Below are 27,176 nucleotides of genomic sequence, written 5' to 3' on the forward strand. Positions count from 1 at the left end.
AAGACTGGCAAAGTAATGGATATATGTCTTTGAGACGAAGGTTGAAGTCTGGGAACTCCAAGGGAAGAAGAAATTCAACTCACAGGGAAGAAGAAAACGAGGAAATATTTGATAAACAAATATCATCTAGGCCACTCAAAACAATAGGCCATAGAGAACTTTTCTCAAACAGGCCTAACTATGTTCCTCCCTGTTTCTCAAACTTAGTTTATATAATAATGTAGTTACATATGGTGATAGCTTTCAGCCTGGGATAGGTTCTCTCTCTAAATTCTTTTTAGTCCATGAAGGGGGTGAAAACGACATTTCCTGAATCTGCCCCATTTTGATTGCTTTTTCAGTCAAAATCATCTTTCTGCCAAAGTGGTCCATCATGGAGCAGTCTGGGCTTGGCCCACACTAAATGGAGGATATTTTGTTGACATAAATAAAGCACACACAGAAAAAAAAAATTTAGTATGAAATCACATGGAATCCTAAACAAGGTTAACATCATCATTTGAGGATGAGAATGTTTGCTGCCCAATACTGAGAGTGAAGGAAATGTTGAGATATTGATCAAATGTTGATTGAAAGTTAGTAATTGGAACCCTCACTAAAATGGAGTCAGGAGGTTTTCAGCAGAGGGAGATCTTAAGCCCTATCACTCATAGTCAATGGCAGTTCCAACAGGAAGGGAAGATCTTGACCTTACACAAGCTTGACCTTGGGAGCGGTTTATACCTACTATTGCAACCAAAGGCAGAGATGCTTTTCTTATCCTTCCCAGGCAACAGCCTCACCAGTGAAAACCCACCGTCCTTCAAACCATTTTACCAGAAATAATTTTTATTCTGTAATAGACTTCTCAACTTAAGCCTTGTCTCCTCAAAGCAAGCACGCCTCTCTTTGTTCCCTGGACTTGCCTGCTTCTCTCTCGGCCTGTGTCTCTGCCTCTCTGTGTGTTTGTGATAAATCAATAAAATATAAAAAAACAAACAAACCATCTTTTGGTGAAAAAATTATAGGCAGTTTTTATTTTTTAAGAAGAATTTATTTATTTATTTACTCATGAGAGACAGAGCGAGAGAGAGAGAGAGAGAGAGAGAGAGATAGAAAGGCAGAGACACAGGCAGAGGGAGAAGCAGGGTCCTGGGATTCAGTCCCGGGTTGGGCTCCCTGGTAAAGGAGGAGCCTGCTTCTGACCCTCTGCCTCTCTGCCTGCTTGTGCTCTGCCTTTCCACTCTCTCTCTCTCTCTCTCAAATAAATAAATAAAATCTTGAAAAAGAAAAAGCAACAGAAGACACAGGAAAAGGTGTGACACCCAACGGTTCTTTAAGGAAGAGATATTTGCATTTGTAAGGGAAAGGTCCTTTCCTAAGAGTATCTCCCTTTGTGTAGCAGGAAGAGGGAGAAGATGTAAATCTTGAGAAACTCTCATCAGTAAGAAGGCGTGGATTTAAATCTGGTAACCGCACAGCCTGGGCTGCGGTGCTTTGCCGGTCACCTCCCCAGATGTTTCCTGGAGTATCAAAATAGATCATCCCCGGTCGCCTGGGTGGCTCAGCAGTTGGGTGTCTGTCTGCCTTTGGTTCAGGACGTGATCCCAGAGTCCCAGTATCGAGTCCCACATGGGGGTCCCTGCGAGAAGCCTGCTTCTCCCTCTGCCCGTCTCTGCCTCTCTGTGTCTCTCATGAAGAAGTAAATAAAATCTAAAAAAAAAAAAAAAAAAAGTTCTTCCCCCTCGGATTCTGTCAATTGATGGTGGAAACAACAGCGTTGTTTTAAGTCAGTGCTCCAGGTGATTCTAAGTGAGGCCACAGTTAAGTAGAAAGGCTTCCTTTTAATTTCTGAGAATTGAGAGCAGGCTTCGCCTTAGGAGGGGTAATGGTCTCCACTACCCGAGTCAGGAGGGTTAGGGCCACAGCACACGGGGCCTAGGCTGTAGCTGAATCTGTGAGCATCTGGGGGAGGGGAGGGCCCTGGAAGCAGAGAAGGAAAAATCAGTTCCTGATTTCCAACTGGGAGTTCACAGCTTCTCAACAGCTCCACACCCAAAGGACTAGGAAGTTGGGCTTTTTGTGCATTTCAAAGTCCTGCCTGCAGGGGAGCAGTTTATAGGTGGAGAGACTTGGCTGCCTTTAAAGGTGTGTTCTCCTGATGCAGCTGGGACTCCTCCACGGAGATCTTGTGAGAGAGCTCGCTAGAGGCCGAGGTGGACGGAGCAGAGATGGCGGGGTCTCAGGTAAGCCTTGTGTCCCAGCTTAGAGGCCGCAGTGCCTTTTTGGCCCGAAATTCCCTGCATTTGGAGATTGCAAGTGTTGATTCCTCCAGCTCTGATATTTCTGCCTCGTGGTTTCACTTATTGTTAAACACCTTTTCAAATCTAATACCCAAGGCTCGATCTTAGAACACTTCTCCCCCATCACCTTCTTTCCATCTCTCCAACGGGGCTTCCAATAAGCCACCAAAACTGTATTTATTTTTTATTTTTGAAGATTGTATTTGGGGGATGCCTGGGTGGCTCAGCGGTTTAGTACTTGCCTTCGGCCCAGGGGGTGATCCTGGAGACCTGGGATCGAGCCCCGCATCCGGCTCCCTGCATGGAGCCTGCTTCACCCTCTGCCTGTGTCTCTGCCTCTTTCTCTCTCTGTGTCTCTCAGGAATAATAAATAAAATTAAAAAAAAAAAAAAACTTGAGTCATGAGCCCCTTCTGATGGATACCTGTGGGTGTTGTGCTGGGGGTATGATCGCCAACACCTACCTTGGGGGTGTAGAAATAACGGAAATTTCTAAAAGAATTTTCAAAGGTTAAAGTAGACTTACAGGCTCCTGGGAGTCAGGCTAAGATTGCCTTTTGCCCTAGGCAAAGTGTGACCATCAAGACCGTTGAGTCCAGAGAGGAATGTCCCTCTGCCTGATTCAAGGACTTGTCAATGTGCTGGCCCTGGCTCATCATTTGTCCTCAGCTAGCCCTCTGTTCCCCCATCTCTTTAGGCACTGCTACTAGTTTGTTTCCTACAGTTAATGTTACCTTCCTTTCCTTGGCTTGCTCCTCTCTGCCAGACTTCTCCCTATAAAATTCATACTTTCCTTCTTATCTTTCCTAAGGATCTTAGGTTTACTGAAGGATGTGCAGAAACTATCACATTTAAACAGGAAACTTCTGAATTTCTCTGGCTTCTAGTTTCTAATGAGAACAAAAGCAAAAGAATGTCCCCTGATAAATTCTTGAGATGGGCAGAGTGTGAGAGGACTGAAGGAATTCACAACTGCCTTAATGTTAATGCTTTGTTAGAGGCCAAAAGCAACTTTTGTTTGGCAATAGCCAGACCTCCAGGATCCTGTCAGTCTTCGTTAATATATGAAAGTCTCTTTAGAAACTCCCTTTATCTTTGCCCCCATCTTAAAAGTATACAATGCTTGGCTTTTCAAAAGGATACCTCAGGTCTTTCTGCCCTCCTGTGGTCCTGTCCCTATGTGTCAATAGAAACAGCTTTTTGCAACAAAAATTGATCAGCATATCTTCTTTTTGATCCTTAGTTCCAGGCCCACATCACATTAGCTTCCAATGGACAGTGAAGGCTCTCACCTTCCTGTAGTGAGATATTTACTTCTGGGAGTGGACCTCCATCTCGTGGGTTTCAATGTTACTCCACACTTAGTTGCATAGTTAGCCTTCTTTTTATTTTATTTATTTTATTTTATTTTATTTTTTATATATTTATTCCTCAGAGAGAGGCAGAGACATAGAGAGAGGTAGAAGCAGGCTGCCTATGGGTAGCCCGATGCTTGACTCCCCCTGGGATCAGGACCTGAGCCAAAGGTTGATGCTCAATCACCTATCCACCCTAGCACCCCTAGAGTTACTTTCTATTTACTTCTTTGTAATAAAACACACACACACAGAGACACAGGAATCATATAATTGACATATTTCACTGTCTTAAAATCCTGAAAGATTATAGAACTACCTATAGAAACTATACCCGTGTGTGGATGTCACAGAAAGGAAACTTGATTTGCTGCCTCACAGATCACTGAGAATAACTTCCTAAGCAGAGACTCACAGAGCAAGGGGGAAAGGTTTCCTGTTGTTTAGGGTTAGGCTGGATATTTAGAAAGAGGGGCCTTGTCATCGTCTGTAGAACTGGGCAGAAACCCCACATGCATCTGAAGACAGCATTTCTACACATACTTGGGTTATATAACTGAGGTTTGTGCTCCTCCTTGCTGGAGACTTTGGTAATAAAATGAGGTAAGAGACATTTTTGGTTACTCCACAGGTTACTGTTTGTTTCAACTGTAGAGGGTGAGTTGGGTTTAGCTCAAATTGGGCTGGTCCAGGCTGTTCCTCAGGGGGATGTAGTTTTGGAATGTTGCTGAGGTCCAGAACCTTGAGGTCAAGAATTCTTGAGAGGTCTTTGGTGCAAAAACGTGTTTGTATTAAAGATGAGGACAGGACCAATCAGTAGAAAGAGTTGCAGCTGCTGCAGCAGCCTGCTGCCTGCTGGCTCCAATTGCCCAGGGATTGTGAGGAGCAACTGATTACACATTCTGCTGTTGGGGCAAGTGCAGAGTAAGGGAGTTCCAAATGGCTTTTCATATGCTCAAAGACACTCAACAGGATACAATGGCCCTGTTATTGTCAAACTAAGGTTGTTTTTCCCTCTAGGAAGGTATTCACCTTGAGAAAGTTGAGGACTTCCTCCAGGAGCTTTATACTCTAACTGACTCAAGTATTTGTCATTGCACTGCATTTTACAGGGCCATTTAATGTCATATACTTTTCTTTCTGCCTTTGTTTCCCATGTGGAGATCAGTCCTTACCTTTTGGTGGATAGTTTCTGTTTCCATCACAGGAGACTCTGCCCATGGGGTGTTTTGCCTCAAGTAAAAGATGTGGTTGAAAGAGAGGTTAGTAAATGTGGGACCAAGGTTGGAGGGTACAAGCTGGTAAACACCTGAAGGTCAGGTCTTGGGGTCTAACTGATGACTCTAACTCCCTCCTTCATCACTTGGGCCGTAATGAACTCTGCCTATGACCACTCGGTAATTGGTATTTATTGCAGCGACTGCTGACATTCAGGGATGTGGCCATAGAATTCTCTCAGGAGGAGTGGACATGCCTGAACCACACTCAGCGGAAACTCTACAGGGATGTGATGTTAGAGAACTACGGACACCTCCTCTTCTTGGGTGAGGATCACTCCTTCCAGATTTTCCATACCACACTCAGGGTTTCCTTCCTTCCTTTGAAGACTGTCTGTCTCTTGGAAGATTCCTCTTTGAATGACTGGAATGTGGATCTGGGCAGTAAAGGGAAAAAGTAGTGTTTTATAGACGTAGACAAAAGTCTTCAATTGCTTCCTTTCAGCTTTAATTTCCTCTTCCTCAAGGTAACATCATCACTTCTGTAGATGCGTGGGAATTCTGTACAGTGAGTGGCAGAAAATAGTACACCCCGTAACTTAAACTCCAACTTACAACTTATTCTTCTGTCTAGTACTTGGCTGTGGAGGACAATTCTGAACACTGGACATCTCTCCTGTGTGTTCTAAAGGGGCAGCTGGGCAACAGCCTTCAGGAAATCATTTTCTTGAATCTACAGTGTCTTTTTCTCTTCTCTACTGAGTATGAGGGTGGATTGAAAGTTAGCATCACCAACAATACTCATCCCTTTTTTCTAATAAACAGGTCTCATTGTGTCAAAGCCAGACCTGGTCTCCTTTTTGGAGCAAAAGAAGGAACCTTGGAGTGTGAAGAGAAAGAAGAGAGTAACCATCCATCCAGGTAAGTGGAAATGAATGAGGCAGATGACAGAGGTGCGGTCCACATGTGAAGGGGGAAGAGAGACCTTAAACTGTGGTGGGAGTAGTTCTCCTTGAAAGGATACACTCTTGAGAAACCTAGTTTATATTTTTCTCCCTGTCACAGAGGGACATGTGCTATCCAACATTATCAAGCTCTTAGCTTCTCTAAGGATTCTCCTTCAGCTCCACTGATGGTCCATCACTTCCACAGGGAGGGCCAGGAGACTCCCCTGGGAGTGGGAGGGTCTCCATAATCTGAGAGGTTCTCCATTGCTGTGAGGGTCCTGGGGAAGTCTCCCTGTTTCTCAGGATCCATAGCCTTAGCCCTTTGTAAGTTCTGTTTTGCCTCATGTGAGAAGGATGTCGGGGTAGTGGTGGGCATACTGGGGTTAGTGCAGAAATCCTGGGAACACTGGAGACAGGTACCACGTTTTCTGGCTTATGCATTCCAATGTTATGGAGGCTTTAATCTTGATTGTACAAAATTGACACTCAGTAATTTCATCAGATAACAAAGCACCTCCCTAAAATAAGAAAATCTAATTCTTTATTTCACTTTGGAAGTTAATTTTTTCTTTGTATGAACTGAAATTAGGATATAACAGTGTGTTCCACTACTCAGTGGTGAAATAATGTAACGTATCTGTTTGTATCCTAGAATTCCTACCTAAATTAATGCCATGGGGGAGCTAGAACATTTAGACCTTAGAACTTGAAGCCTATAATAAATTCTCAATTTTTACCTTCTTTCTTAATACTTTCATCATTGTATGAATTGTCTTGTATGACAGGAATTTCTTTTTATTTTGTCAAGTGTGTTTTCACTTTCTTAAGTTACATATGAGATTCATCTGTTATTTATTAGATCAAAAGTTCTGATATGACATGGGCATGTGAGGTAGAGGGATGTCTGGGTAGCCAGTCAGTTGGTCCCAGGTCATGATCCTGGAGTCCTGGGGCTCAGCCCCCCCACCCCCAATGGGATCCCTCCTCAGTGGGGAGTCTGCTTCTTCCTGTGCCTTCCTGGGCTGTGCTCTCTCTCTCTCTCTCTCTCAAATACATGGATAAAGTCTTAAAAAAAAAAAAGCAATAAAGTATAATTCATATAATTCCTGTATTTTAAAGAAAGCTTTTGTTCATAAATGTAATTTTACTTCAGTGACAATTAGTTTAAAAAAAGCTCAAATCTCATTGTATATCCTGTACCCTCGCTGGAGAAAAGACTTCTAATTTTTTTTATTTATTTATGATAGTCACAGAGAGAGAGAGAGAGAGGCAGAGACACAGGCAGAGGGAGAAGCAGGCTCCATGCACCGGGAGCCTGATGTGGGATTCGATCCCAGGTCTCCAGGATCACGCCCTGGGCCAAAGGCAGGCGCCAAACCGCTGCGCCACCCAGGGATCCCGAGAAAAGACTTCTAAATGTAGCAACTAGAGCAAGGCTTTTAAGTTGTGTTCAGCACTCAATAGCAGATATTTTATAATAGAAGAAAACCTACTAATGTCTAAAATGCGGCAAAGCCTTTAACTACCACCCTAAGCTTAACAACCTAACATAAGACATAATGAGGGGATGGCTGACAAATGTTCAATAAAATTTGACAAAAACTTTATGCGAAACTACAAACTTTGTGAACAAAGAGGTACATAGTGGAGAGATGTGCATCGTGGAGCAGAGGGTGCATAGTGAGGGGAAGCCCTTAAATGTAAAGAATGTGCAAGGCATTTAATTCATAACCAGAACTATTCAACATGAGGTAATGCATCCTGTGGAATAATTTAGAGTTGTTAAGAATAGTGTCCACATCTATGCCTGGAACTGCACTCTTATTGAACATCAGTAAGATAACAAAGCATACTGGGCAGAAACCATAGAAATATGGGATCCCTGGGTGGCTGAGCAGTTTAGCACCTGCCTTTGGCCCAGGGCATGATCCTGGAGTCCTGGGATCAAGTCCCACATCAGGCTCCCTGAATGGAGCCTGCTTCTCCCTCTGTCTATGCATCTGCCTCTCTCTCTCTCTCTCTCTGTGTCTCTCATGAATAAATAAATAAAATCTTTAAAAAAAGAAAAAGAAATGTAAAATTGATGCAAGACCTTTGGTTTTACTACATACTTCAGAAAAGAAACATCTTTATAAAGGATAAAAACACTTAGGACATAAAGAATTGGTAAGTTGTGAGATGGAAAGGAAATCTAAATAACATCAGAATTCACAGAAGAAAGCAGTAAGTCAATATCCCTTTTCAGGCATGATCTGAAATCCAAGTATTTATTATAGAGAAAAATCCAAAGTTAAAACACACAGATCACTCACATCTTAGCCTTGGACAATGCAAGTGTTAGGGGCACCACCTCTTTACAGTTGAAAACCTGTGTGGGTTAGCCCTGGTGGGGCAGCGGTTTAAGCTCTGCCTGCAGCCCAGGGTGTGATCCTGGAGACCCTGGATTGAGTCCCATGTCAGGCTCTCTGCATGGAGCTTGCTTCTCCCTCTGCCTGTGTCTCTGCCTCTCTCTCTCTCTGCATCTCTATGAATAAATAAATAAATAAATCTTTAAGAAAAGAAAAGAAAAGAAAAGCAAACCTGTGTGTATCTTTTGAGTGCCCCAAATTGAAAACCATACCTGTTTTCTCATGGAAATAACCTGTTGTTGACCTCAGAAGCCTCACCTGGAACATAAACAGTCAATCATCGCAGTTTTTGGTATGTATTCCTGTATTATATATGGTATTTTTTATAATAATGTTAGCTTGAGAATAGAAAATCTTAAGGTGAAGACAAAACACATTTATGGTACTGTACTGTATTCATGTATTGTTACATATATATGGACCTCCGCTGTTGAAACCCGGTATTCAGCGGTCCTCGGTATCTGTTAATATCCCTGTCAGGATGGAGAGGAGATGGTTGTCTGAAGAGAGATTATTATTTTTGGTGTGTCTCCTGTTTTCTTTTGACCATATTTGACATTTTTGCATGGCAGATGTTAATTTTACTCTGAAATCCTCTCATCCCAAGGCTTTATCGTTTGTGTACATGTAAGATGATTTGGTGGCTGCTGTCTCACAGACATGCAGGGCTCTGGTATGAGGGGGACTTCATTCCTACCTACTTTAACATGGAAGATTAAGGACATTATAATGTACAATTAATGAAGAAAGTCCACATGGAGATGCTGCTTGTGGCTGACCTGTAAGTGTGATAGAAGTCCCGAGGAAGTAAGTGTCCAGGGCACCTTTCCTTGCATTAAAGTACCAAAGAGAAACCCTGAATTTTAACTAGTTTTTCCATTTGCATTTTAAGGAGAATACAGTGGTAGTTTATTAAAAGCTGGATGTATCTTCAGGATAGCAATTGATCCAAGTCAAGAATATTAGTTATGCAGTTGAAATAATGAGATTTTCACAGGTACCTGTGGGACCTATATGAAGACATATAAGTCTTCCGTAACCTGTATTTTTTTAAAGATTTTATTTACTTATAAATGAAAGACACACAGAGAGAGGCAGAGACACAGGCAGAGGGAGAAGCAGGCTGCATGCAGGGATCATTTCCTGAGCCGGAGGCAATTGCCCAACCACTGAGCCACCCAGGTGCCTCCCATTACCTGTATTAATGTCTTGTATGAATTTCATAACTAACTTGAAAAAATATTTAAATAAGTTCCAATTTACTTTCATCTGGATTCATTTCATTGTACAATGTGAACAGTGTATTTGGGGAGATCTCAGGAAGCTCAAGGAGAGTATTGAGAGAAGGCAGAGACAGAACTGCGGGAAGCCGAGAAAGACTGTTAGAGTCAAATTCATTTATGAATAAAGATTTGTGTTAAGCACATTGTGTGTGTGTGTGTGTGTGTGTGTGTGTGTCTGTCACAATATTGATAATACTGTAAGCATAGAGCTTTTTTAAAAAAATTTTTTTAATTAATTAATTAATTAATTTGAGAGAGCGACAGAAAGAGAGCATGAACAGGGAGGAGAGGGAGAAGCAGACTCCCCACTGAGCAGAGAGCCCAAGGTGAGGCTCCATCCTAGGACTCTGGGACCATGACCTGAGCCAAAGGCAGACCCTTAACTGACTGAGCCATCCAGGAACCCCAAATAGAGCATTTGTAGGAATGACTTACCTGTGGATAACTCAGGGATGAGCTGTGACTTAGTTCCTGCAGAGGTCCAATTTATCCCATAACAGAATCACCAGGAGCACTTGTAAACCTTAGATTGCCGTGTCTATCTCCACATTACCATGTCAGTACTTCTAGGGTACATTCCCCAAATTTCCTTTCTTACACTTTCTCAGGTACCTGTCCAGGGAACCCATTCTGAGAACCAATGACTAGAAGCAGATGTCTATAAGATCCCAGATTCCCCCAGGGAACCCCTTGAGGCCAGACCTATGTGGGCACCCAAGAATCAGCTTGACATTTGGGGAATGCTGGGTTCCCACCATGGGCGCTCTCTCTCATGGTGGAACAATTGTAGTTCCAGCTGGCCCCTCATGGTGGAGCGCTGTGCTGGCCCCAGGGAAGGTGCATTGTGGTCAGACTGAAATTGTTCCTCTTACCCTTCTAATGTCCCCCTTGTCTCTGTGGTCCAAGGGGTGATTCAGTCTCACTCTTGAGTACTGAGAGTTGCCTAGTGATGTCTATCTCAGAAGTACTGAGGTGGAACTACCTGCTTCACCATGTTGATGATGTCATCCCTCTGTGATAAGTATTTTTTTTTTAATGTCTCCTCAGCTAAAAATAGATGTTTCCCTATGTACATGTATGTATATCTGTGTATGTTTATATGTGTGTGTATAAATATGCACACAAATATAGATTATGCTTATTCTCCATGAAATAGATTATTGAAATCCTGTACATCTAGATCTTCAAATATAAAACTAATAATAGTGACCAAGTCCTTTGGCTTAAAGGTTATTCAATAGGATTTTTATTTTGCCATGCCACGTGTTTGGTTGGTTATCACTACACAGCATTTGTTCCATTTACTTTTTTTCAATTTCACCCTCATGTTTTAGTTCTCTCTCCAGAAAATTCCAGTAGAATATATTCGAGCAATGTTTAGTGTCACCAGGAACATTTGGTTTATTTGTGTTTAATATCTTAATGAAGATATTGGGGTTTGGCTATACTACATTTTTTGTCTTTCCTAATATGCTCCCTGTTTTTTTTATTCCTTTCTTGTGTTCCTGTATGTATTTTAAGAAAATAATTGTACATTTTCTTCTTTTTTTTCTGTGAACAATGTATATCAGTACCTTATTGCTTGAGCTAGAAACTAAAGCATTCTTTGAAAATCTCGTCCTTCCTACATTTAATTTCACCTTGTCAATATATCTATTTTATGACACCTCTCTTTTTACATCTTTTTATTTTTTTGCTTTTAAGAATTTTTAAGGTTTTAATTTTATTTTTATTTATTTTTAATATTAGCAGGTCAACATTTTTAGGACCCCATTTCTGAGCAATTTCTGCCCCTAAACCAAGGCTCGAACTCCCAAATCAAGAGTTGCATGTTCCACAAACTGAGCCAGAGAGTTTCTCCATGTTGAATTTTTTTTTGAAGTAAAGTCACACATACAGAACATATGTTAACAGCTCAATTGAATTTCACAAACTAAGCACGTCTCTATAAACTGTTGAGGTCAAGAAACAATATATTTGACCTCAAAAAAAAATATTACTTGACCTCTGCAATTCCTTTTATTTCCTTGGTACCTTTCCACAAGGCTCAGCACTCTTTTAACGCGGAAAGCCATAGATCGCTGTCCTCGTTTTTGTACTTTATATAAATGTAATCAGGCAGTGGGAACTCTTGTATTTGGCTGTTTTTCTATCTATACTTGTGAATTGATCTGTATTCCTTCATGTTATTGTGCATCATTCTTTAGAATGGATCCATCCGATTCCATTGTGTGAATATCAATTGATTACATCATTTTATGGCTAATGGAGGGGAATGATTTTCAGTGCAGGACTGTCATGATAGTACTGGCATGTAAAATCTATAATTTATCTTTTAGTGGAACGTGCACACATACCTGCTGGTTATATATGTGAGATCAAATTGTTGGTAAATATGTTTAATCATGCTCAGCTTTAATACCAAATACTACTGAATACTTAGGATTTCATTTATTTATTCATGGAGACATAGAGAAAGGGGCAGAGACACAGGTAGAGGGAGAAGCAGGTTTTCCCTGGGGAGCCTGAAGCAGGACTTGATCCCAGGACCCCGGGATCACAACCTGAGCCAAAGGCAGAACCTCAACTGCTGATCCACCCAGGCGTCCCCATCCACACACTCTCTAAAACTTAGTAGCTTATGTCATTTTCTCTATCTCTCTTTTTTTAAAGATTTTATTTATTTATTCATGAGAGACAGAGAGAGAGAGAGGCAGAGACACTGGCAGAGGGAGAAGCAGGCTCTATGCAGGGACGCCAATGCAGGAGTCTATCTCCAGACCTTGGGACTCATGCCTAGGCAGGACTCATGCCTAGCCAAAGGCAGGCACTCAACCACCTAGACACCCAGGGGTCCCCCAAGTCGTCATTTTATCTGCTTTTTTGTTACTGTTACTATGGAGTTGGGCATTAACCTTTTGATAATCTTTTTTTCAAAGTATCTGCTGGGTTATTGAGCCTATTTTTTCTGTTTTGGTATTTTTTTCTTTAGGCTATATATATATATATTATGAGAATGAGTCCTTTTTTCCTTCTCTCACTCTATTTCTCTCTCTTGAGCTTATGATGCAGAGAAGTTCTTAATGTAATCCAATTTTTGATTTCAACATTTATGGTTGGTGGTTTTTATCATTTTTAGAAATTTTCTCATATACTCAGACAACAGAGATAGACCCTTTGTGTTTTTCTGAAAACATCATAATGATCTATATAATATCAATCAGAAACGTATTAAGAGTCATTGTTCTCTAGTTTGTGTAGTGACTGAGGTTTTCTGGTTTTTCCTTTTTTCTCAACATGGCTAACAAATTGAAGTGTATTCTGAAAGTGTTTTATTGTGGTTTCTTTTCATTTGCTTTAATTAGTCATTTCTTCACATGAATTAATAGCACCACACTCTTGGAGCACACTGCCACTGTACTCTTTCTCCATCTTTTCCTGGCTTTGGGTATGTTTAGCAATCTCAGACAACCACAGAACCAATGTCACTTTGGATCTCAAAGCCTTCAGTGTGCTTCTCTGCTCTGATGAATAATTATTACTATATCCCAAAGCAGAATGGCCACTAGAGGCTTGACAGTAGCAATAATTTACTTGTTATAGTTTGTAGCTGGAATTTTCGCTAACCAAAGCTGTTTTACCTATATCTCTCTCTTTACCTCACGGGAGGTAGGTTAAGTTCTACAGATTTTATTGTCCAATACATGAGTATAGTCAAGTCATGGGACATTGTCTCTAAAGGGGTCCCACCCACAGGTGACAGCCTCTGGGTGAAAATAGTTCTGCCAGGACTTTGCATGCACACATCTTTGATATGTGTCCAGGGCTGTGTCCATTATGGTACCATGCGGGTCTTCCTTATCTTCCAGATCATTAATGTTAACCCTATGGACTCTTTTGGAGGGGGGTTAAAGTAAGAACTTCCAGGTACATTGTTCCAGGTACATTAATTTTGTTCTGTGTGTTACTGCCAAATGTACCACAAAAGAGTATGAAGAAAAAACATTTTGGATAGGGTTGTGATATCTTGGGCAGGCCGGGTGACCCAGCGCTTTAGTGCCTGCCTTTGGCCCAGGGTGTGATCCTGGAGTCCTGAGATCGAGTCCCACGTCCGGCTCCCTCCTGGAGCCTGCTTCTCCCTCTGCCTGTGTCTCTGTCTCTCTCTCTCTCTCTCTGTGTGTCTCTCATGAATAAAAAAATAAAATCTTAAAAAAAAAAAAAAAGGTTGTGATATCTTATCAAAATGATACATTGGCTTTATGGACCATTGTTGTTATTCCTTGATACCGTGTTGTGAGCTTGTGATCTGGACCAGCAATTCCATGATTTTCATCCACTCCAGGCACAAGCAGTAGGTCAGGTGTATTCATAACAAGATCAACATTTCCGCCCAATCTTCACCTCATTTCAGAGCCACCCAAAGAACGTTTGTCCTTGTGATTACCTGTTTCATTTTACCCTGTCTCATCCATCTTTTAGTCTATATTGTTGGGTTTCTTTTTTAATTTAATTTTTTTATTTTTAAATATTTTATTTATTTATTCATGACAGACACACACTTTCTTAAGGGAGAGAGAGAAGCAGAGGCAGAGGCAGAGGGAGAAGCAGGCTCCATTTTGGTAGCCCGCCATGGGACTTGATCCTGTGTTTCCAGGATCCAGCCCTCGGCTGTAGGCAGCGCTAAACCGCTGAGACACCCGGGTTGCCCTGTTCATTTTTTTTTTTGTTTTAAGATTTAATATATTTATTTGACAGAGAGCACAAGCAAGAGGAGCAGCAGAGGGACAGTTAGAAGCCGGCTCTCCTAGCAGGGAGCCTAACATGGGGCTCAATCCCAGAACACTGGGTCACAACCTCAGCTAAGGCTTAACCACTGAGCCACCCAAGCGCCCTTATGTTGTTCTTTATGATATTTCTTGTTGATGAGTGGTGAACATCTCTGTCCTAAATCCTATGTGTTTCCCAATTCTCAGCCATTTTCTTGTAATGAGGCATGATTCCACTGTTTCCAGGACCTGTTCTGCCTGGGTTAGAAGTACAAGATCTGTCATCAACTACAAGTAAATTCATATGCTTCTGAACAGTTTAGGTGTTTCTTCACACATCTCCCTTGCAAGTTCACTACAGAAGTTTAAGGTAGACCTTCATGAGTACTGGGATTTTTCAGTGTGGTTGAATGCAAGCCCCACAGGAACAGGGCAGAAGTGAATGTTATAAGTCACCCAATTCTTCTGCATTGTATCCTGCCAGTGATAGCCTTGATAAATATCTCCTGATGTAAACTGCTTTTTAAAAAGTTCCAAGGCTTTATTTGTTTTTACAGAGAGAGTGTATGTGGATGGGGTGGGAGGGAGAGGGAGGGAATCTCAAGAAGACTTCATGCTGAGCACCGAGTCCAGAGTCTGTTGAGGAACCTGAACCCACAACCCCTGAGATCATGACATGAGCCAAAATCAAGAGTCAGACACTGAACTGACTGAGCCACGCAGGCAACCGACATTGAATAGATTTTATCCCAGATCCTGTGTCAGGCTAATGAGTGTTTGATGAGGTGGTGCACATCTGGGAAAATTAGTCAGGAGACATACTGGGGTCAGACTGAGTGGAGGATAGTGTTGGGAAACGATTCTATGGGTTTAAGTTACTCTGTATGTTAAGGATAGAGGCACTGAAAGTGTTTATCCTTAATTGGCTTTCCGCTGCTGTGCGAATATTAAAATGCTTTGAAATATAGTGACAATATCTTACCCTTAGGTGGAGGACAGATTTGTTAACTGTAGAGGAAAACGGATATCGTCTTCTATGGCAAAGGTTCAGGAAGATATGCTCTCTGCTCCTTCAAGATATTGGGATTCCCTGTGCTCAGGGTCTCATAGATGCGACACAAACCCACTGCATATGCAGCATCTATATGTGTGAAATGGGGATTTGGAGCTGGCAAGTGAAATTAGTGTGATCAAGAAATTTGTTCTGTTTCATGTGTCATGAACCCTAAGATCCTTGGACTTGAATCTGAGAGTCCTCTGTCTTCTGCTAGCATTGGAAAATTGTTATAGGCAAGCTTGTTCCACTATAGAATATGTGGAACATGGAATTTTTATACTTCTTGGGATTATCCATGGGTTTATTTAAAAATGAAGTTGATGGGCACCTGGGTGGCTCAGTCACTGAGCCTCTGCCTTCGGCTTAGGTTGTGATCCCAGGTTCTGGGATCGATCCCCCGCAGGGAGCCTGCTTCTCCCTCAGCCTTTCTCTCTGCCTCTCTCTGTGTGTCTCTCATGAATAAATAAACAAGATCTTAAAAAATAAAAACATGAAATTGATATTTATGCGTCTGTTTCTCCTTTTAATTTATTTGTTCACTTGTTTTTTAGCCTCCACCTATAAGTGAAATCATGTGTTATTTGCTTTTATTTGCCTGACTTATCAGCACAGTACTTTCTAGGTATTTACAGTGTCCAGCACAATACTTCCTAGGTCTATTTTCATGGTCATCAATGGCAAGAAACCGCAAAAAAGGCAGAAACAGACCCACTCCAAAAATAAAACAGAACTGCTGCTTTCTGGAGTGGAATGGAGAGGGATGATGGGCCAACTGGGTAAAGGGGAATGGAAGGTATAGGCTTTCAGTTATAGAATAGATAAATCATGAGGCTGAAGGATATAGCAGAGGGGATATGGTCAGTGGTATTGTAATCTGGTTCTATGGTGCTAGGTACTCGCTACACTTGCATGGAAAAACATTTAAGTTGCAAATGGATGTCAAAAGAAAGCCAGAGCAACACCTGGCTATCAAACAAGCTAGAGTATTTTTTTCTTGTACGATGTTTATCGTGCTTTGGTACCAGGGTAATGCTGGGCCTCATAGGATGATGTTGAATATGTTCTGTCCATTCCACTATTTGTAAGATTTTGATGGATTGTCATTAATTATTATTTTAATGTTCGGTAGAGCTGACCAGCGAAGGTATGTGCTCCTGGGCTTTTCTGTGCTGGGAATTGTTTTTATTCTACATTCAACTTTCATTCTTGTTATTGGTCTGTGAAGATCTACTTGTTGGGTTTAAGATTTCTATTTCAATCTTGTTTGTTTTATATACATAGGGGAATTATCTGGGATTTTTCTAAGTTATCTGATTTGTTAGTTTATACTTGTTCATGGCAATCTGTTATCACAGTATGTATTTCTGTAGTTATCTGTTGTGTTTTCTGTCCCATTTCTTGTTTTAATTTTTTAGACTTCTCTCCTTTTTTCTTAGTTAATGTAGTTAAATTTTTTATTATTTTTTGGAAAATCTGGGCATTGACGTCAATGTTAAGTTACTGTTTATTATGGTCCCTACCTCTAATTTTTCTTTGTTAGTTTCTTTCTCTACTTGATCACAGGTAAGTTTCTTCTTTCTCTAGTTCCTTGTCTTGTAACGTTCAGAAGAAAAGTTGGGGGTGTCTAGGTGGCTCACTCGGTTTCGCATCTGACTCTTAATCTCAGTTTAGGTCTCGATCTCAGGGTCTTGGGTTCAGGACCCAGTTAGCCAGTTAGGCTTCATGTTAGGTATGGAACCTACTATGATAAAGAAATGAATAAATAAAAGAAAGGGGGAAAAAGTTGAAACTGCAACTTAATTCAGGCATTTATAGCATTAAAAAAATTGAAAATGGAGTGTGTCATAGAAAAAATTACTAGAAATAAACAATACCAGTGATAACCAACAAAACAACAAAACAATAAGGATTCTTCAGGGTTTTTTATGGATGTCATCTGTAAAGAGATAAACTTGCATTTTCTTTTCCCATTTGGATTCATTTAAGGTTTTTTTTTTCTCCCATTCAGACTAGAATATCCAGTACTATGTTGAATAGAAGTGAAATCCCTTTGTTATGATCATACAGAAGAAGCTTACAGTTTTTTTTTTTTACTATTGAATATGTTAGATTTCAGGGCAGCCCTGGTGGCGCAGCGGTTTAGCGCCACCTACAACCCAGGGTGTGATCCTGGAGACCCTGGATCGAGTCCCACATCAGGCTCTCTGCATGGAGCCTGCTTCTCCCTCTGCCTGTGTCTCTGCTTCTCTCTCTTTCTGTTTCTATGAATAAATAAAATCTTTAAAAAAAAAAAAAAAAAAAGAATATGTTAGATTTCAGGTTTTCATAGCTATATGGCCTTTATTAAGTTGAGGTAGTTTGCTTCTATTCCTACTTTATTGAGTGTTTTTAATAATGAAACATTGTCCAGTATGCTCATATTCTTGTTCTGCAGCAATATGATTGCCATTTTTGATCTTCATTCTGTTAATGTGGAGCCTTTACCTTATAATTTTCCATATGTGAAAACACCCTTGAATTCCAGGAAGAATTGCCTTTAATTGTGTTGTAAAACGTGCTTTTGATTCAGTGTGCTAGTTTGCTTTTTTTATTGTGGACTTTGTATAACTGCGCCTCACAGGTAGTAGTTTGTAATCTTCTTTACTTGTACAGTCTTGCTTTGCCTTTGACAACCTGGTAACACTTGAGTCACAGAGACAATTTTGATAATTTCCCTTCTCTTCACTCCCTGAAAATGTTGGAAGAGATTTGAAATACTTTTCCATGGGACTCCGGGGTGGCTCAGCAGTTGCGCGTCTGCCTTTGGCTCAGGGCGTGATCCCAGAGTCTCGGGATCGAGTCCCACATCAGGCTTTGTGCATGGAGCCTGCTTCTCCCTCTGCCTGTGTCTCTGCCTCTCTCTCTGTGTGTCTCTCATGAATAAATGAGTAAAATCTTTTTTTTTTTTTTAAGTTTTTATTTATTCATGATCGACATAGAGAGAGAGACAGGCAGAGGGAGAAGCAGGCTCCATGCCGGGAGCCTGAAGCAGAACTCGATCCCGGGACTCCAGGATTGCGCCCTGGGCCAAAGGCAGGCGCTAAACCTGAGCCACCCAGGGATCCCCGAATAAAATCTTCAAAGAAAAAAAAAATGTCCTTTCACATTAAATCTCTGAATTATCTAGTGAATTCATTTGGAATAAGACTTTTCTTTTCTTTTTCTTTCTTTTTTTTTTTTTTTTTTGAATAAGTCTTTTCTTTGTTGGGACGTTTTAAATTACTTTTTCCATCTACTTAGTAGTTGTAGATCAGTTGTGACATTTTAAATATTTCTTCAGGAAATATTTATTGGAATCCTGAAATCTAGGTAGCTTACATCTTTTTTGAAATTTATACACATTTTTCATATCTCTTTTTTGGCATATAGTTATCCATTGTCAATTCTTTTTATTTGTGTTTTTATGGTCAGTTAATACTGTCTGCTGTCACTTCACTTCTGATTTTAATTGGCCTTTTTTTTTTCATTCTTACTTGATTTTGTTAAACATCTGTCAATTTTGTTGATCTTTCCTGAAAACCAACTCTTCATGTTGTTGATAATTCTCCCCCCCTTTTTTTAATTTTTATTTATTTATTCATGAGAGAGAGTGGCAGACAGAGGCCAAGGGAGAAGCAGGCTCCATTCCATGCAGAGAGCCAGAAGTGGGACTTGATTCTGAGTCCAGGACCACACCGTGGGCTGAAGGCGGCGCCAAACCACTGAGCCACGCAGGCTGCCTATTTTTGCTAATTCCTCTTTGGTTCTTTTTTGTTTATGTTTAAATTTCCTCCCATTGCACTTTGGACTCACGGGACTTTCCTGATTTTTTTGAGTTTTAAGAAAGTAATTTGTACTATAGCATGACAGTACTACAGTGCTACTACTATAGCTGTAGTACTACAGCTATCTATTAGGCTATTGGTCAGTACATTCTGTGTTAGTTTATGTGTCTATTGAGGAATAAAGTCCTGATGAGGGGATCCCTGGGTGGCGCAGCGGTTTGGCGCCTGCCTTTGGCCCAGGGCGCGATCCTGGAGACCCGGGATCGAATCCCACATCAGGCTTCTGGTGCATGGAGCCTGCTTCTCCCTCTGCCTGTGTCTCTGCCTCTCTCTCTTTCTCTCTCTGTGACTATCATAAATAAATAAACATTTAAAAAATAAATAAATAAACTGAGCCATACAAAAAAAAAAAAAAAAAAAGTCCTGATGATTCCTTCTGAGCCATCTTGCTGATTTTCTATGACTGGTTTTTAGGTTATCTATTAGTGGTTGTCAGCATATTCATCTGAGAGTAGTGAGTGGAATAATTTTACATTTCTCTTTCTTGATTTCTTTCAGCCGTATCTTCACGTGACACCCAGAGCTTGCTGTCAAAGCCAAGTATCGAAGCTTCCTTCCAAAGAGTGTCAATGGGTAGATTAAAAAATAATACCATTGAGAATTTACACTTCATGACAGACTGGGACAATGATGGAGAGAGTGAAGGGCATCAAAGACATCATGAAGGACACAACCAAACTGAGACATCTGCCCATAATAAGAATCTCCCTGCCCAAAATGGTGAAGGATATAAAACATTTTCAGTAACCTCCCTTTTTAAGTCTGCTACTTCCACAAAGCAGTGCATTTCTGAAAACAAAAGCTCAAATCATATATTCAAACTTACATATTTAGGGAAAGCCGACAGTTTGGACAATCTGGGAAGTTACCTAGTCCATGCTGAAAATAATTATTTGAACCCTTGTGAAAAAAGAATTGGATTTTCTATTCAGTCAAATATTTCTAAAAATCAGAGATTTGTAAATGAAGAACAAAGTGCTAAACAGGATCCATTTGAGAGGTGTTTCACTAAGGAGTCGACCCTACAAAATTACAAGAGCGTGTTCAATGGAGACAGAGTTGCTGAATGCAGTGAATCTGAGAAAACATTTAACCAGGGCTCCAATGTTAGTCGATGTGTGAGGACTCAGCTTCTAGGGAACCATCATGAGTGTAGTAAATGTGGGGAAGTCTTTTACCAAAACTCTAACCTTAGTACACATAATAGTATGAATATAGGAGAGAATCCTAAAAATGAATGTGAGAATGCTCTTAACAAGTCCTCCAATGTTGATGATCAACAGAGAATTCATGTGGGAAAAAACCCATTCAGGTGTAATCAACCTGGGAAAATGTTTTGTCAAGCACCAAGGCTAAGTATACATAAGACAGTCCATACTGGAGAGAAAAGTGACATTTGTAAGGAATGTGGCAAAGATTTTGACTTGGACTCAGTACTACCTCAATGTCACGACATGCGTACTGGAGAGAAACCGTACAAATGTGAAGAATGTGGCAAGGCCTTTACACAGCACTCAACCCTTACTCAACATCACACAATTCATACTGGCGAGAAACCACACAAAGTTGAGGAATATGGCAAGACCTTTAAGAGGTGTTCATATCTTACTCGACATCACAGAATTCACACTGGTGAGAAACCTCACAAATGTGAGGAATGTGGCAAGAGCTTTACTAGGCATTCATATCTTAAACAACATCATAGAATTCATACTGGAGAGAAACCTTTCAAATGTGAGGAATGTGGCAAGGCCTTTAACCAGAACTCAAGTCTTACTCGACATCATAGACTTCATACTGGAGAGAAGCCTTACCAATGTAAAGAATGTGGTCGAGCCTTTACCCAGCACTCACACCTTACTAGTCATCACAGAATTCACACTAGAGAAAAACCTTAACAAATGTAAAGAATGCGGTGAGGCCTTTAATCACTGTTGAGCCTTTATTCATTATCAAAGAAGTCCCACTAGAGCAAGGCTTCAACGTTTTAGGATTGTGAGAGAATGTTTAAGTTCTTTTAAGCAACAAGAAACTTGACTTGAATGGAAAATGATCAATATTCTTTTCTTTTAGAGCAATTTATCCCTACCTTAAGACAGATTGTCCTACATCTAAAACTTTATACAACGAAATTATATAAAATATTCCTTGATTTTACAATGATAAATGAAAAACTTAAAAATTCTTCAATGTAACTGTGGAGGCGGAGAAAATGAGGCCATTCCACCTTAACTTCAGAATTAGCCCAAGTACAGCCATCTCAGGCCCCTGTGATAAGAGCTGAACTTTACCTTACTTCGGTTACAGGAAAAAACAGCTTACAGCTTAACGCCCTAGAAAGTCCCATATCAGAATGAGAACAGAGCTTAATGCCCTTGAAAGCCCCATATCAGAATGTAAACAGAACTTGAGAAATTCCTCCATCCCTTCTGGAGGTCGCCTAGACCAGGCCATATAACTAATCTGGAACCCACCTCGGGGTCCAAGTCCCTGCCTCGCTGTTTCGGGTACACTTGGACCCAAGCTCAAGCTTGTAAATAAACCCTCATGTGTTTGCATCAGTGTCAGCTCCTTTGTGGTTTCTCAGATACGTAATCTAGGGCACAACACTAACAAGGAATGCAAGGATTTTTATGTTCTTTTATTGTTGTTGTCAACTCTGAGAGCAAAATAATTCCTGGAATGTAACAATAAGAGCTGAATAATCACAGCATTAATGGAAAAGATTAGTTACATAGAACCACTTTTTCCCTTCATTCTATCTCCTCTTGATGTTGATCAAACTGTACCATTGGCCATTCAGTTTTGTTTTGTTTTTTAAAGCCATATGCTTTTGCAGAGACACAGTTATCTGGTGTCCAATAAAGAACGGGGAAGAGAAAAGTGAAAGAACAATGGAAACCCCTTCTTGGTCTGGAGGAGCAGAGTTGTAACGTAGAAGGTTCCCTTTCTAGTAGACACCTCCTGTCTGGTGCTGGAACCGATCAGTTGTATCTTTCTCCTCCATTTCCAGCTGTTCAAGTGTGTGTCTTATTCCTTTATTGGATGCCCATCAATCATGTAACCTATTGCATTGACAAACCTTGTTCACAATAGTTTTTCATTAGTTTATTACATGCGGTATACGCTTCTTCATCTTTAAGTGCGCGACAACAATCCTGCCCCATCACCTAAGAATTAATATGATCATTGTTCTCAGTCTTGACTTCTATCTTTATTTTATAATATTTATTGGATTCCAACATATAGCATTAACACCCAGTGCTCATCCTATCAAGTGCTCCCCTCAGTGCCCGTCCCCCAGTCACCCCTCAGTTTTGACTCCTTTGGGTTTTCCTTCAGCCATTGAGAGTGCCAGCATCTCCTAGCTACCTCTTCTCAGAGGTACCAGGTCCCCAACGACAGTACACAAGTAGCACCAAGAGTGTCAGTAGAAGCAACTATGGGAGGATTTGTAAGTACTGCTCAACTCTTACTCCACATTAGGTAATTCATATCAGAGAAATGAAATATGTGTAAAGAATGTGGCAAGGCCTTTCAACAAGAGAAAACCATGATTACTGATCAGAAAATGTATAGTGGAGAGGATTTTACAAGTATGAAAGATTTGGCAAGCCCACTAACCAGTATTCAAGCCTTACCATCTTAGGAAAATCATTACAAGGTCATTACATCTAGATAAACCTCTAGACTTACTCAACATCATAGCTATCATACAGAATAGAAACCATAAAGTGTAAAAGTTGTAGTTCCTTTAACTGGAATTCAGTCCTGAATCAGTATCCCAAAATGCATACTAGATTCAAAACCTACAATCAAATGAATGAGGAAAGACCTTGTTTTTATATACTTTAGAAAACATCAGAGATTACAGAAAGTAAGTTGAAAGACATAAATATTTAGAAATGTACTTATTGAACATCAAATGTCAATAAATGTCACAAATCAATACAAAGCGGTATATCAGTTACCCTTTTTAGACAGTACTCTATATCAAATACAAGTAGGGCAGTCCCGGTGGCAGGGCGGTTTAGTGTAGCCTGCAGCCTGGGGAGTGATCCTAGAGATCCGGTATCGAGTCCCACGTCAGGCTTCCTGCATGGAGCCTGCTTCTTCCTCTGCGTGAGTCTCTGCCTCTTGCTCGGTCTCTCTGAATAAATAAATAAATAAATAAATAAATAAATAAATAAATAAATAAATAAATCTTTTTCAAAAAATACAAGGAAGAGTACAAAGTTAACATGAAAATGATGTATTATGCTTCAAAAGATACAAGGGATGGATTTTTGCAAAGGTATAATTTCAATGTGCTTGTTTTATACTGACCGTATGTGAGATTGGTGACTAGTCATATTAATGCATTTTTTTTTTTAGAAGATTCACAGATGCCTAGTTGGTATATGAAATTATATGGCTGACTGTTGCTACATCAAAGATGAGATGCCCTTATTCCTTAGGTGGGTCTCATGCAGACCTCATTTCCCATTGAAATGAACAACATGATTTAGAATATATGAAGAAGATCTAAATGGAGATGCTGTTCATGGTTATAACATTAAGTTACCATGAAATAAGTTTTCAGAATATCATTCTCCATTCATTAAAAGTAAAAAACTTTGTGGATAGTTTATTTTTATTTTATTTTATTTTATTTTTATTTATTTATGATAGAGAGAGAGAGAGAGAGGCAGAGACACAGGCAGAGGGAGAAGCAGGCTCCATGCACCGGGAGCCCGACATGGGATTCGATCTTGAGTCTCCAGGATTGTGCCCTGGGCCAAAGGCAGGCGCCAAACCGCTGCGCCACCCAGGGATCCCAACTTTGTGGATAGTTTAAATAAAATGATTTGCTAGTTGGTCTTTAAGGAAAAAGAGATGGCAGTCCTGTAAAATACTGATGAATCTGGATAATAGCAATGGTTATAAGTTGGATTCTCAACATCAGGTGATGTGGTTCCAATGAGGAAATCGGTACAAATACCACAAAGAGAAGAGATAAGTCTTCCCTATGATGGCATACAGATGGAAATTCATATTTCTTAAGAGTTCTCTCAAGCCTGAAAAGGTTTTATATGGAAATTAAGCGGTTAACAAGTTAAAATCAACTGTTAAAAGAGGTCTTTCTTTAAGCCTCTTGGTAACCAGAGGTTAAAAACCTATAGTCCATACATAATAGATAGGGAGAAAATAATGGAAGTATACACCCACAGAAAATCACCAAATCCCAAAGATAAATAGCAAATGAAGAAGACGGCAAATATTTCTGAAATATGTGTAAGTAAGCAGATTTTCTTTTTTTAGTAAGCAGATTATTGATTAGATATGAGAATAAGAAGATGAGAGTGGTGACAGCTAAAGAGTGTGAAGTTTCTTAGCAGGTAATGAAATGTTCTAGAATTGACAATGGTTTGCTTATATCTACATGTGACTTGGTTAAGAAGCTATCAATTGTACACGTTAGGTGGATAAATTATGTGGCATGTAAGTTATACCAAATAAAGCTGTTTAAAAGGAACCCCAAATACGATATTCCTACAAAGGTCTCGTATTAATGGCAAATATGAACAACTGCATACATTCAGGTATTAATTAAACACATACATATGTGCACACATGCACACAGAAGATTTCAACTGGAATTTGGTATTTGACTTTCTCTTTTAATTTTTGTGATAATACAGAAAAACAATTTTTCAGAGAAGCACATGGAAAGGAAGTTCTGTCAAACTAAACATAATATATACTCAGACACCTGGGTGGCTGCATGATTGAGTGTCTGCCCTTGGATCTGTTGTGATCTGGAGTCCCAGGACCAAGTCCCACACCTGGCTCCTCTTGAGGAGCCTGCTTTTCCCTCTGCTTGTGTCTCTGCCTCTCTCTGTGTGTCTCTCATGAATAAAAATAAAATCTTTTTTAAAAAAATAAAGGAAGAGAAAACATATAGTAATTAATATCAATTAAGTTCAGTAGGTTGATTTTGAGTGGAAAAAAATGTATGGACACTAAAGTCTAAAGTAGGTTTCTCCAACGAATTGAATGGATATGCACACATCTATGCATATTTTTAATCTATATTTGTATAGACCCAGAGATTATATATAGGCTTACTACATATAGAAATAGATGTCTCTCTTTCTATAGGTCTCTACATAGATAGTGGGAAAAATTTCCTGTAATGAATTAGCTAATATGATTGTGAGAGCTGGCAAGTCTGGAGTCTGCAAAGAAGGCCAGCAGGCTAGAGACCCAAGGCAGTGCAGATGGTGAAGCTTGAGAATCTGAAGACAGTCATAGGTGAGAAGGAAAAAGCACCTCTGAAATATATAGGTAATCGCTTCTTGGCTTTTTGGCTAATATCAAGTGTGAAATATACAGGTAATTATTATGTTCTCTAAATGGACTGTCTAGTAAATGGTATGGTCTTTTGGGGTAAAACTTTAATATAAGCTAAATGGAAAAATGCAAATAGCTTCAATAAAGAGTTACACAAAATCTTTTAAGTTAGAATATGTGACTACATGTATGAGAATATACAGCATTTTCAAGCATGCACTAGTACAGAAGATAGAAAATAAGAATTATGGTAGGATGTTTAACAATGTTGCTTCATAATGTCATCAAGGACCATATTCACAATATATGTCACTGAAAGAGTAATGAGCAGTGCCACTTTAGGTTGAGGTACATGGCATGAAGACAAGTAGTGATATGGGACAGGGGAGGCGGTAACAATGAGCACACAGGGATAAATGAAATGCACAGAGTCTGGGAGCTTGGGGTAACACAGCCACAAGGGAAGAGAAGACAGGACCCATGTTAGTTCTTAGGACTGCTGTAACAAATTATTACAACTGGGTGCTAAAGAACCCAAAAAATTATTGTGTCACACTTCTGGAGGCACTTAGACATCTGAAGCCAAGCTGTTGGCGGGCCACCTTTTGTCTCAAGAATTGAGTCTTCCTTTCTAACTTCGGGGAACTATAGCTATCCTTGATCTTCTTTGTCTTGAGACACATCGTTGTCCATTCATCACACAGCATTGTGTCTAAACTTCCCTCTTGGGATGCCTGGGTGGCTGAGTGGTTGAGCCCCTGCCTTTAGCCCAGGGAGTGATCCTGGAGTCCCAGGATTGAGTCCCACATCAGGCTCCCTACAGGGAGCCTGCTTCTCTCTCTCTCTGCCCCTCTCTGTCTCTGTCTGTCTGTCTGTCTCTCTCTGTCTCTCATGAATAAATAAAATGTTTTTTAAAATAATAATAAACAAACTTCCCTCATCTCAATAGGACAACAGGGATTGAATTGGGGTTTACCTGAAACCAGTATGACAACCAACTTAATTACATCTGCAAAGATCCTATTGCCCAAAATAGGTTAAGTTACAGGCACTGAGGATTAGGACTTGAACATCATTGAGACATGTTCTGTAACTTGGAACACGGCTAAAAGCACTAGGTTGTTAAATGTCACTGAGGGGTTAAAGTGCACTACAGATTTTAAGGTTGGGTGGGTGTATGCAGGGACATTAAGGGTATGAGGCCTATGTGTTGAGGGAATGAGAAGGTAAAGGAAATCATGAGAAAGAAGGGGATGGTGGATGACAAATTAATGGGCAAAGGGAGTTCAAAGGCAAGGTTGGGTAAAAGACATATGCAAATTTATTGCCTGTGATGGGTCAAAGAACATATGGATGGAAGGGGGATAGTTACTTGTGAATGCAGTCCTGGGAGTGTTCAGTGTTGCAACGAGAGATAAACGATGGGAAGAACAGATGATACCTGGGGAACAGAGTGTATGTGGGTGGAGGGGGATCATCAGAGCTGGGAGAAGAGAGGGCATCAGTAGGCCAAAGGGTCCATGAGAAAGTCAGGGAGTGTAGGGTTCTGGGTAATGAGTGTAAGGTCATGAGGAAACTAAGGACTCTGTAAAATGATGGGTCAGATATTGATAATGGACATAAGAGACATGATAAATGGGCTAAAATCATTGGAATTGGGTGGGGA

At 40.3% G+C, this 27,176-nt stretch overlaps 1 protein-coding gene across 1 annotated transcript; it reads left to right on the top strand.

Moving 5' to 3' along the window:
* The first annotated feature begins 1,772 nt into the window (after positions 1 to 1,772).
* On the top strand, positions 1,773 to 21,728 carry LOC102151412 (putative protein ZNF720). The gene is made up of 4 exons (XM_038527920.1): positions 1,773 to 2,225; positions 5,054 to 5,180; positions 5,679 to 5,774; positions 19,676 to 21,728. The coding sequence occupies exons 1-4, from the start codon at positions 2,211 to 2,213 to the stop codon at positions 21,073 to 21,075; spliced, it is 1,638 nt and encodes a 545-aa protein (XP_038383848.1). The 5' UTR covers positions 1,773 to 2,210; the 3' UTR covers positions 21,076 to 21,728.
* The last annotated feature ends 5,448 nt before the right edge of the window (positions 21,729 to 27,176 follow it).

Source organism: Canis lupus, chromosome 1 (genome assembly GCF_011100685.1).
Source record: "Canis lupus familiaris isolate Mischka breed German Shepherd chromosome 1, alternate assembly UU_Cfam_GSD_1.0, whole genome shotgun sequence".
Taxonomy (NCBI): domain Eukaryota; kingdom Metazoa; phylum Chordata; class Mammalia; order Carnivora; family Canidae; genus Canis; species Canis lupus.

Coding starts and splice junctions, on each gene's coding strand:
- LOC102151412 (XM_038527920.1), top strand. Junction 5,181..5,678: donor CGGACACCTCCTCTTCTTGG/GTGAGGATCACT, acceptor TCTAATAAACAG/GTCTCATTGTGTCAAAGCCA. Junction 5,775..19,675: donor GAGAGTAACCATCCATCCAG/GTAAGTGGAAAT, acceptor GATTTCTTTCAG/CCGTATCTTCACGTGACACC.